Source organism: Vombatus ursinus, unplaced genomic scaffold (genome assembly GCF_900497805.2).
Source record: "Vombatus ursinus unplaced genomic scaffold, bare-nosed wombat genome assembly UNPS02014801.1, whole genome shotgun sequence".
Classification (NCBI taxonomy): Eukaryota; Metazoa; Chordata; class Mammalia; order Diprotodontia; family Vombatidae; genus Vombatus; species Vombatus ursinus.
Genome location: NW_020954579.1, coordinates 3,182,976 through 3,195,708, shown reverse-complemented (window position 1 = coordinate 3,195,708; position 12,733 = coordinate 3,182,976). Strand labels below are relative to the sequence as shown.

The window sequence follows — 12,733 nt, the reverse complement described above, 5'->3', positions numbered from 1 at the left end:
TCAAGTCCAAACATAAGCTTTCATGTAATGTTCATCTCTCTGGAAGAGCAAGAGCATTTAAAAAAAAGAAACCTGTATTTGCTCCAGGTATTCCAACACAAAGAAAACTTCCAGCCCTACACCTTTCTCTTTCATTCCTTGAATAAACCATGATGAAATAAACTTGAAATTGTCTTTGCCTGTATATATTTTCTAATTCTCTATTTACTTCTCATAAATCTGCTCTTTGATTCTGAAAAAGTGGCAATTTTGCCACCTACAGAAAGAGTGAAAAAATGAGATTTTTAAGCATTACTTTTTTCCCACGATACAAATTCATTAATCACTAGGTCAATCTTCCAGCAGGTTTGGCTAAGTCACAAGACAGAATAATGTTTACAAACCCTCCCACCCAACCCCCTGCTAATCTATATCAAACAGCAGAAAAAAAATCACTCGGCTCAAACCACAACTAGACGCAGACTCCCAAATCCTAATTTAGATCAAGATCTTCTCATTCGGCATTCATTTATATAAACGGAAAGTTTTAAAGTCACCTTATTTTCACAATGCTAAATTCTGCCTTTTGACGCAGTGGCACATCAAAAATATTCCGTCTGCTTAACAACCATTTTGGAAGAATTTTCACCCTGTTTATCTTGCCCTTTTAGCTGTCATAGAAGTCTGCCAACTTCACTGAATGAGCTTCTAACAAACATTCCAAGACTAGTTTACATCTCTTTAATTTCACTGATAAATCCTGTCCCCTAGAAAGGAGGCCTATTGGGTTTTTCTATCTCTGGTTGTAGTAAAGAAAAAGGAGGTGGGGGAAGAAGCCCTAAAAGCATTAAGTGCATTAAATGCACTATTACTAATTTTTCTTCTAAAATGGCATGTGTTTTAGAATATGACTGATCCAAGCCAGACTGAACATTTTCTATGTCAAAATTCCATTTCATTCTTCTAAAATAAAACCGCTCTAAATGGTACTCGTGTAGGCTTGAAATTTACCAAATATTTACAATAATGCAGCCAGTGATGAAATGTATGTCTTACTTATATCTACAATTATAAGAAACAGAATATTTTCACCAATGGTATGCTAAAACTAACTGTTCTTCTCAGGGGAAGGCACGGGCTTGATAACTATCACTGTAGTAATAAACCCACCTGCTTCATAGGCCCCTAAATAGGGCCGGTGAGGCTCTGAGAAATGAAAAGGAGGGAAGGGGGTTGTGCCCCAGCTTCGAATGGGGGTGGGGGGGAGAGGGGAACAAAGTCACTGCTGCACTGTCACTAGGGGGAGGATCATCTTCCTGGCCTTAGAACAAGGGCGGGGAGAATGTGCCAACAAACTGGACTGAGATTAACCTTCTCCCGCCTCCCCCGCCTCTAATCTCCCCCGGCCCAGCCCAGCCCGCAGGAGGGCAGACAAGTGACAGGCTGGAAGGTGGAGGAAGGAGAGACACCCCTCCAATGACCCCTCTTCCACCCTGAATCACCCTCTCAAGAATAATGCAGCAAAAGCCCGGAAGGGGCGGAGTGGGGAGACCCACACAGGTGTGCTCCGACGCTCTCTTTTGGGGAGGGGGGACGCGGGAAGGTTTCTGGGGCCCCCTGCCCCTAATCTTTTGCCACTGCTCCTTTTCCACAGGGCCACCCCTCCCTCCAGAGCAGGTCGAAAGGAGAGGGGGAGGGTGGGCCCAGCCACCTCCTCCTCCCCGCCCCCCCCGGGCCTCCCAGCCCAGCGAGGCGGGGCGCGGCCCCCTGCCCTCCTCGCCACCGCCCCCCCACCCCAGCCAGCGACGCGGCCTAACTGCCCGTGATCCCCTCACACGCTCACGCACGCCCCCCCCCCAGCCCCGCGCGCGGTCCCCGGGACCGATCCCGGGACTCGGGGCTACCTGGGCGGCGGCCTCCAGCTTGCCCTCGAAGGTGAAGTCCAGTAGGTCAGGCTTGAGGCAGAGACTGTAGTTGATCGGAGAGACCTCGGCCGGCAGCCGCTCGAAGGGCCTCTTCTCCGGCATCGCGGCGGCGGGGCCCAGGCTGTGGAGGCGGCGGCCGAGGCAGAGGCTGAGACGGCGGAGGAGGAGGACGAGGAGGGGAGGAGGAGGAGGAGGAGGAGGAGGGCCGAAGAAGCGCAGGCGGCGGCTACAGGGCAGGCGGCGAGCTAGGGAGAGGGGGGCGGCGGCGGCGGCGCCCAGCCACATCCACAGAGCGCGGGCTACCGCCTGAGGAGACCGAGAAGAGAGCCGGGGGGAGGGGGAAGACCCAGCCCGAGCGAGTGCGAGGGGCCGAGGGAGCGAGCGAGCGAGCTAGCGATCGGGCGGCACACAGGGGGGAGGGGGAGGGGGAGGGGAGAGGAGGGGGTGGAGGGATGGGTGGAGGGAGGGAAAGGGAGGTGGAGGCGGCGGGAGGCATGCGTGCGCGGTCCCGCAGCCGGGCGCGCCCCCACCGCGGCGTGCACGCCCAGGGCTGTGACGCGACGTAGGGGGCGCGCGGGCACGCGGGCCGGAGGGGAAAAGAGCCCAGGGGCAGGCGGTGCACCTGTCGGGCTGGGGGCGCGGAGTGCGTGAACTGCGCGTCCCGGAACGGCCGGGAAGTAGTCAGTTCGGTTAAGAAAAAAGATCCAAGTTTCGGGGATTTTTTTTGCCTCTAAGCCAAAGCCGGGCCAAGGCTCTAAGGCCGTGCCTCGGAAAAATTCGGCCAGGAAAATCCCCTCTTGGCTTCATCAACCTCTTGGAATCTTGAGGTGATGAAAAACTGGGAGGAAAATTCTGTCTTGGCTCCGGCTCGTGACGCCCCAGCCCAGGGCAAACCCGAGGAAGCGACGTGCAACCAGGGAGGGGGGCTCCATTCCGGACTCAATTTCCCCACTTCTGACAGCCGTCTTTTATTCATTAATTTAAAAGGCACTATTAAGAGCCTTTGTGCCACGCTGCTAGGGCCTAGGGATACAAAGACAAACCAAGCAGGCCCCTCAAAGAGCTTGCATTCTACTGGAAGTAGGCATGGGATTTTAGATTTAGAGCTGGAACACCTTAACGTCTCTCTAGTCCCATTCCATCCATTTATTTACAGGTGAGCCAACAGGTTCAGAAAGTTTGTTAAGTGACTTGACTGTCACACAGCTATAGTGTCAGCATAAGGTTCAAATCCATTATTGTAACCACTAGAGTTAGGCTATATAAGAAAATGGAGGGAGATTAGCAAATGTTGGGTGGGTAGTTGGGGTTCTGGATAGGCTTTCTAGAGACGATAGCACTTCAGCTGAACTTTGAGAGAAAGGATAAATTCTTAACAGTCAGTCAGGTGGAGAAGGCAGAGCCTGCTGGGCAGGTGCAAAAAAACAGAAATGGTGCGGAGGGCGGGGAAGAGGTAACAGGTAGACCAGTTTGGCTGGAAAATACAATGCCGTTAAAGATGTTAAGTAAGGAAAGGTAGGTTAGTGCTCACTTCTGAAGAGCAAGGTCTTTAAAAGCCAAACATGAGTTTGTTTTATCTGAGAGGCAAAAGAGAGTCCCCTGGAGCTTCTAGGGCAGGGGGGGTGACATGGTCAGAACTGTGCTTGAGGACTATTAATTTGGCAGCTATGTAGAAGATAGACTGGGCAAAGGGCAACTGCTATTTCCTCCAAGAAGTCTTCCCTAAGCAATTTACAAACTATAAATCAATCTATAAATGAAAATTATTCTCTTAAACCACCTGCTAGCTAGAAATTCTTTTTTGCATGCTTATGCTTAACAGGGTACCTGTTAGTACCCTTTCTTCTTGTTCTATTTTGTTTTGTGTGCAGATTTTATTACCTCCACAAGACTATAAGCTTCGTGGGCAGGAGCTTCTACTCTCCTTTACTGAGAAAACTGAGCTGTATGTTTTAAGCTTTATCAGTTCTATAACTATTACCTCCTTCCTTACTAGAATCAAAGAATGGTTGCCTTCCTCCCTGCCAAAGCTAACCCCTGGATTTAAACCTATCCTCTCCCAGGGACCCTGTTCTAGTTATTCTTCCCTTCTCTTTCTCATAATTGCTTTATCTGTCTCTACTTTTCTTCCCTCCTCCCTACAATCATTTGGATTTCCCATTCTTTAAAAAAATAAAAAACCTTCCCTCCATTCAACTAGCATCTGAAGTTATCATCCCACTGTTTTTTTCCCACTGTTAAACTTCTGGAAAGAATAGTCTACACCAGTGTCTTCACCTTGTCACTAGTCACTATTTTCTTAAGATTCCTGACCTCTATTGACTTCATTCCTATCACTGCTTTCTCTGTCACCAATGACCTCTAAAAATACAAAACTAAAGAACTTTTCTCAGTCCTCATTTTCCATCACTTTTCTTCGACTTTATTGACCAGACCTTTTTCCTTGATACTTGCCTTCCCTGGTGTTCAATGAAATTCCCTTCTCCTATCTGTGTGACCACTCCTTGATTTCCTTCTATGAGTCATCTTCCTGCTCTCTCCTCCTAACTGCAAGTGTTCCCTGTAAGTGAATGAAAGAAAAAAGAATGCATTAAGTGCTTACTATGTGCCAAGAGCTATGTTAAGGCCTAGGAATGCAAATACAAAAGTAAAGGTTGTCCCATCCTTCAAGGAGCTTGCATTCTAATGGAGGGAAACAGCACATATAGAGGAGTGGTGACCAGGAAGGAATATTTTGGTTTGGAAAGATACAAGAAGGTGCATGAATCCAAAATGAGATTAACAAATCCTTTCCCCTTTCCAGTAGCAATGGCAGTATTGATGTTTATTTGAAAATATTTCCAGAAGTGGAAGAGGAAGGTGGTGGTACAGTTGACAGGATGGTAGAGAAGTAAAACAAAGCATGGCTGGAGCAGGAGAGGGACTCACCAAGCAGGATATTGGGCTCTCAGAGTAATAGCCAAAAACAGTTTAAGTTTTCTTAAGGCATGGTCTTTGGTTTTGCTGGCAGTACTGCTGATGAAAAGGTAACTGGGGAAAATAGTGAAGCTTTTACACACTTAAGCCTCTTGCCTGTCACTACAATCTCACCCTTAGTGATCTTAACTATTACCAAGGCTTGTTATCAACATCGCTATACAGCTGATTATAACATCTGCACATCCAGCCCCAAACTCTCCCTTGGACCCACAGTACGACATTTCTAAATGCTTGCCTCTCCTTTTCTTCCTACATTCCTTCCACATTTCTGCCTGTTGAAATCTTTTATCTTTGTTCAGTGTCCAGCTTAGACGAAAAGTCTCTGCTGATTACCCCTCACTCCAAGATCAAAGTGCTGTTTCTTTCCTAAAATTTCTCATACCACTTTGACCAGACCTTTCTTATCATTCTAGTTTGTGTACATGTATCATTCCATTAGTAAACCACTTCAAAAGAGGGGTTATATCATTTTTAATTCCTATCATTGTTTCACTCAATAAAGTCACCAATTACAATACAGTTACCAAGTCCTGTCAGTTCTGCCTCTATGTGACTTACATTCCATACTGCCTACACTCTAGTTTTCAAGCCCTGATAACCTTTTATTTAGACTACTTAATAACTTTTTAATTGCTTTATATCCAGCTTCTTTTCCAATCCATACTTGAAATAACTGCCAAAATAAGCTCAAAAACTTTCATGGGCTCCCTACTTCCTATCAGATTAAATATGAATGGCCTTCTAGCTCTCATCTACTTTTCTATCTTTATTTCTATTTATCTGCCCTCATATACACTGTTCCAAACAAAATGAACAACCTAAGATATGTCCTAATCTCACCTTGCTCTTCTTCCTCTATACCCAGAACATACTCCCACATTTCTGCCTGTTGAAATCTTTATATTTGTTCAAGGCCTACCTTAGATATCTCCTGATTACCCAACTTCCAAGATGAAAGTGTTATTTCTGTACTAAAATTTCTAGAGCACTTTGACTCTCCTCTGCCCTTAGAGTACATTTTTATCATTCTCATTTGTACATATATATTATCTCCCTATTAGTAAGCTCCTTGAGAACAAGGGCTATATCTCTTTTTTTAATCCCTAGCATAATACTGTGCTTAATTCTATAAACAAAATGAATTATTTCTTTGCTTTGCACATAGTAAGAATGTAATAAACTTGTTGAATGAAGGACATGATACCAATTTTGGTCTCAAGAAGCAACACAAGGAAACAAAGAAAGAAATATCTCATTTTTGAGAAAACAGGCTGATTTTAGCTGTATACATCACACTAAATCTTTAAGTACATATACACATATATTCTCTTTTTGTCAGCTTTTGGTAATGTGCATATGTTAGAGATGACTTAGTTCAGAAAAATGTTTAGCCATCTAATCAAGACAGCCCCCACAATACATTTCCGTTACAGTTATCTTAAAATGCATGTATGAAGTGCTAAATTTGTTTCTAAGCTAGGTATCAGTTTAGAGACATATAAATATACACACACATCACATATTTTTTAGATAGGGATAAAAAAATGTTGCAAGTGGTAAATTGAGGACCACCAAGGCCCTGGAAGAGATCAGGCCACAGATTTCAATCTTCTCTAAAGAAATTTCAAAAGGTACAATTCACTCCCTAACTTCCAAAAGCTTCCCACAAATGTGTGCTTTGACTGGCCTGACTACTTTACTTTCATCCTGAGTAGATGCTGTACACCTTTTTGAGGGACAGACTTAAAAATTCTCTTATCTTGTTTTTATTTTATTAGGAAGAAGGGATGCAACTCCTTGTGCAGGAGTCTTTTCCAGGTCTCCCCAATTGTTCATACCTGCCCTCAAAGGTTACATTGTATCTACTCTGAATTTATCTTATACATACCTATTTATGTACTTTGTTTCCCTCCCTGGAATTAGAATGTCAGCTGTTTGGTAACCATGGCTATTTTCCACTTTCTTTGCATCCCCCCAGCCCTTGGCACAGTACCTGAAATATAGTAAGCCCTCAAGAAATATATTTGACTGGTTGGCAGCTAAGTGTTGAAGTGGATCTGGAATGAGGAACACCTTGGTTCAGATCTGGCCTCAGACACTAGCTGTGTGACCCTGGGCAAGTCACTTAACCCTTTTTATAACCGTTTCCTCATCTGTTAAATGAGCTGGAGAAGGAAATGGCAAATCACTCCAGTATCTTTGCCAAGAAAACCCCAAACGGGGTCACACAGAGTAGGACACAATCGAACAACAAACTGACTCATTTGTCTCTCACAGATTCTCTGTTACTACAGCCATCATTCTTTTATATCTTGGTTATTATAGCTTTTATTTGCTCTCCCTGCCTCAAATCTCTTCCTGTTCCAATTCATCCTTTATATATTCAAAAATGCTCTTTGTCTGCTGTAACTCTGCAGCCTACCATCACTGCTGGCTGCAGAAAGCCGGCACATGGCTACAGCACTGCTTACAGAGATCCCTCCTCCAATAGCCACGGTCATAACAGACAACTTCAGCTTCATCATAAGATGAGAGGTTACAATTAGATGATTTCTAAGGTCCTTTCCAGGTCTAAAGCTATGATCCTATGATAATACATTATCCAACCTCCCTCAATTATTTGCATTGACTATTTGCTGATTATTACAATAGATACAAATTCATAAGCATAACTGCTAACATACAGGCCTCTCCACTGTCTTTCATTATTTTGCCTATTTTATGTCCTCTTACTCTACACCCCCTTTAAACGTCCCAAACCAAATCTGTTGTCCCCTGATACAGTTCTGCTCATTCCTTTTTCCGTGCCTTTGTACATGCCAGTCTTTCTTGTTGGACTGATTTCCTCTCCTTTCTGTCAGCCAATCCCATATCCTTTCTCTTCCACAAAACTAACCTGCTCTAAGAAGCTATCTCTGATTAATTCCTCCAGATTCTGTTTACTCTTTTACTCAGCATTCCTTCAACACTTTACTCAGTTTTGGGTATGTGATTTTCTATTTATATTACTCCTTAAATGCATTTTTCATTTGTTTCATTTGTTCCTAACTACAAATATAATATCTTCTCATTTTATATCCATTCCACACCCCCCCCACACACACACAGTGTCTTCCTATAGGATTTTTGAGCCCAATTATTGTGATGTGCTGAAAAGGAACAATTTCCTACATATTTTATTTATTTTCCCCTCACCTTTCTATTCCTTACACACTAAGATCAAGATCTCAGAATGGACTTTCTTTTATAAAGACTCAAAGATGTAAGGGTAGCTATGGATTTCCTGATAGTGAAAAATGAAAGCAGTAACAGATAAAAAGTTGAACCGTGTTTGACCCCAGTCCTCACAGCTGGGCAGTTGCAATGCAGGAAGTCAAGGATAAACTCAGGACTCAGGATATGTTCTGCTTATAATGTTGGGTGGGACTAAGGATGGGCACAAGGTGTAATGCCTATAAAAAGAGGGCTGTTAATGACAACCTGACATGTATACCCTAGGCATATATGAGGTTCCCGAGGGGGAAAAAAAATCATACTTCACCCCACATTGCTTCAAAGGGTCTAGAAGTGCAAGTACTGCTTCAAGGCTACTAACTTTCTGCATTTTCTTAGTTAATTGGAAGCACTTAACATTCTTCAGATGAAAAACATTAGGACAAAATCAGTTTTACCTGTATCTTAAATTACCAACCTTGGCAGTTTGGAGATGTGTCGACTTGTGTCAGGTCCACCAATGACTGACTGTCACCTAGGGATACCCTTCCAGAGGGACCTGTATAGAACAGGTGCTCAATAAATGTTTATTGAATGGCTCTGTACCTTAGGCCTTCTACCTGCAAAACAGAGATAAGAAACAATACCTGCATAAATCATGTTCTTACCAAAAGGTCCTTCTTCAAGTGTGGTTTGGGATTGCCTAAGGAATTTTTCTGATTCAGTATATTTAAGCACTAGAGATGGGAGATGAAAGATTGGAGTAAAAGACTTTTGCAAGGCACTGGAAGGGATATTTTTAAAGTAAAGCTTAAAGAAAATTTAGATAAATAAATAAATTAGATAATGGGAAAAAGTGAGAGAGGAAGGAGAATAAAAATAAAGGATCACTGGTTGTTTAATCTTAAAATGGAAAAGGCTTAGAAGAATGCTGAGAACCCATTTAGATACATCAATGGATCTGTGATCTCATCAGCAATGCTACTGTCTCCACATCTTCTCATCCTTGATTCTTGTCCATATTTTTCTGTCAGTCTTCCACAAGGGTTATAGCTACTGCACTGGAGGTTTTCCTTTGGTTATTTTAACATTTTGGAGACACTAAGAGTGCATCTGGTGCCTCAAATTCTCAACTACATGATTAGTTTACTTCTGGTCATTATATACATCTCTGAGAGTGTCTTTCCCATCACTTTGTGTAAGCAATAAGTGATCACTGATAACATTTTGTAGCCTTCATATATATATATATATATATGTTTTGTAGCCTTCATATATATATATATATGTATGTATGTATGTATCAACAGTCATCTTTTCATTATCTTTTGATTTGTAATTTTTATTCTTCCAAGATAATTTTGCACCATGATTTGTAACCATATGGAATATTAGTATTTAAAAGATGGGCTTTTAGAATTAGAATTTTAGAGAGGATGCCCATCAATTGGGGAATGGCTGAAAAAACTGTGGTATATGAATGTAATGGAATACTATTGTGCTATAAGAAATGATGAGCAAGCCGACTTCAGAAAAACCTGGGAAGACTTGTATGGTCTGATGCTGAGTGAAGTGAGCAGAACCAGGAGAACGTTGTACACAGTAACAACCACACTGTGTAGTTGATAATAGACTTAACCCTTCTGAGCAATGCAAGGATCTAAGACATCTCCAAAGGTCTCATGATGGAAAATGCTATCTGCATCCAAAGAAAGAACTATGGAGTTTGAATGCAGATCGACACACATTATTTGCTGTTTTTTTCTTCTCTTGTGTTTTGTTTCCTCTTTCTGGTGGTTCCTCCTATTGGTTCTAATTCTTCCTTACAACATGACTAATGTGAAAATATGTTTAATAGGAATGTATATGTATAGCCTATATCAGATTGCATGCCATCTTGGGGAGGGAGGTGGGGAAAGAGGAGGAGAAAAATTTAAAACTCAAAAGCTTATGGAAGTAATTGCTGATAAATCAAAATAAATTAATAAAGTTTAAAATTTTTTAAAAAAGGGAAAAAAAAGATGGGCTTTTACAACAAAAGTAGTTTGGAATCATTGAAAAGAAGGCAATTTTTAAAATGCACTAGCCAGATCTCCTACTAGTACTACAAAATTCTAGGTCCAGCTCATTGTCTATCTGCAGTGCCTTATCCAAGATGCGCATATTGATAGATTAATTCAATAGGCTACCCAATCCAATTGTATGTGCTGAAACATGAGTGTTTTTCATTCCTTTTGTTTTTATCTAGTGTGGATAGTTAGCTCTTTTGCATTGCTTCAAATTTCACTGAAGAGGCTGTAGCATTCCAAGTTGTAATGCAATTAATATATTATCATCTGCAAATAACATTTGGAGAATCTAGGCATTAACAGGGAATCCTTTTGTATAGACTCTGCAGGATATCTTCCATAGCTTTAACAAATAAATACCTTAGGTGAGCATATGTCTCCTTGTTTTATGCCTAGACTGATGTTGCTGAACAAAGTTATTATTTTCATAATTATATCTCTTGCATAAATCTGTATAATTTTCCCTATTAATGATAGACATCTTATTGGATGAGAACTTTCAAGAATAATTTTCTTCTAAGTTGGAAGTTTTTGGTTTTTTTAAATCAATAAACATTAAACATAGTATTTTTTTTATCTTCTACACCTTAATCAATTGTAGGACCATAAGAAGATTGTCTACTGTAGAAAATGGTCAGCAAAAAATCAATGTATACATCCCCCTCCCATCAATTTCCATGTTTCACTTAAGGATCGGTAATCAAATAAACATCACCATTACCACTGTGAAGGACATGACAATCTTCTTTCTCCCCCATGGCTAAGCTCAGAATCCCTATGATTCTAAGTTTTCTAAAGTCATAGGCTACCTAGGCCAAATACTCCTTTCATAGGTCACCACTCCCTCTACCTCATAACCTCTGTGTTAGCCCTATCCCTCCAATGTCCCATCCCATTCTATCCTACTTTTCCACTGTGTCCCCTGTAATCTCTATTTACATTTCACAAACTGTTCTTCATACTAGAATGAATACTCTCCCCACAAATTGCTTTGTATATATTTTGTATTTAGTTTTCTATATTCATATTGTTCTTCCCCATCTTCCACCCCCCACCAAAAACAGAATTTAAGTTCATTGAGGGAAAGATCTGGTTCTTTGTCAACATAGTGCATGGCACATAGTAAGCAATTAATAAATGCTTGTTAAATTCTCACATTTTCATTGATACCATCTGAGTATACAACTCATTATGTAGATTTCTCAAAAAAAAAATTGCTGTACATATCATGGCCTAACTGTCCCTGTAAATTTTAACATTCCTATGCCATCTTTAGGTGTGGAAACTGTAAACATTACCTTACTAACATGTTTCTTACCTGCAGAATATGTTGAACATGTGGAGTTCCAACATGGAGGGGGTGAGTCCACAAAAAAAAAGTTTGATAGTAAACTATTAGACACTGATGCCATGAAGACCTAACCTTGACTTCTTTCTGGAATTCAAAACGGCTGTTGGGATGACCGTTGAAAATGAAAAGTACAAATGGAATGTTGCCTGTCCACCCTGTAGGTTAGGCTAGCCCCATGAGCCAGCCTAGCTTTAATACATATGCTACACATATATAAACATATAAATAGTATTAAAATATAAATGTATATAGATATGTTGATAATTTACATAGAAATATGTGTATGTGTGTATATATGTATATGTACATATATGTGTAGTCTGCTGCTTTAATTACTGACATTTTTTGATGTTGACCAAGTGACTTCATCAGTAGGAAGAACTCTAGGGTGTGGCAAACTCCTTCCCCCAAATGGTGATCAGGAACTCTTCTATCTTAGAGAATTGTCCAAGGCACTAAGAAGTTAAGTAGCCTGTGCATGATTCAGTCAGTCTATGCCAGAGGCAGAGTCTGAACTTCCCGTTTCCATCCACTATGGCAACAGCAGCCTCCCCTTAACCCCTGAATGATGTTAAATACACAAATGCCCATATAGACCTGGTGATATACTTTATTTCTATTTTTTGAGGAGCAATCTAGAAATTTTGATCACAATTTTTTTGACCCTAGCAATTTTCCAAGACCATCTAAATCACAAAAAGTATACTTTAATGGAAGGACTACCATCAGAGCTGATGAAATTAAAGTACACTAAAATGATTACATAGCGCAGGCCTGCACAACCTTCAGATGTTTTCCTCTACATTTTTCACAGGCTACCACAGATCCTTTGGTGGGCCGAAGGTTGTACGTGCCTGACATAAAGTATGAAGATGCTTTCTTTTTGTTTGAGATTGATAGCATGAATACTTCATACATGTGAAAGTGGTTGAAGGAAGGCTTTTTATGTATCTCAAATTCTTTTAATTCTCTTGGTATCTTTCCATCAGGAAGTTGAAATTGAGTCATAATCTAGTACTCTTACTTCTTTTCTAACTTTTTTCTTAATTCACCTCTTCCTTCTTCACCATGCTTGACCCTAAGCCTAGCAACTAGCCGTTTGCCAGTCCCTGATGACTGAAGCAACATGACTAAACCCAGCCCCTTGCCACTAATCCTCAAATCAAGATGAGCCAGTCTGGCTGAAACCTCTCCTCGAGGGTTTGCCACAAAGGCTT

At 41.4% G+C, this 12,733-nt stretch overlaps 1 protein-coding gene across 1 annotated transcript in view; it reads right to left on the bottom strand.

Moving 5' to 3' along the window:
• NPEPPS (aminopeptidase puromycin sensitive) overlaps window positions 1-2,204 on the bottom strand; it is an 82,608-nt gene extending 80,404 nt beyond the window's left edge. The window contains exon 1 of the mRNA XM_027872895.1: window positions 1,884-2,204. Within this exon, the coding sequence (XP_027728696.1) occupies window positions 1,884-2,189 (306 nt within the window). The 5' untranslated portion in view covers window positions 2,190-2,204. The remainder of the gene's footprint in view (window positions 1-1,883) is intronic.
• Window positions 2,205-12,733: the final 10,529 nt, after the last annotated feature.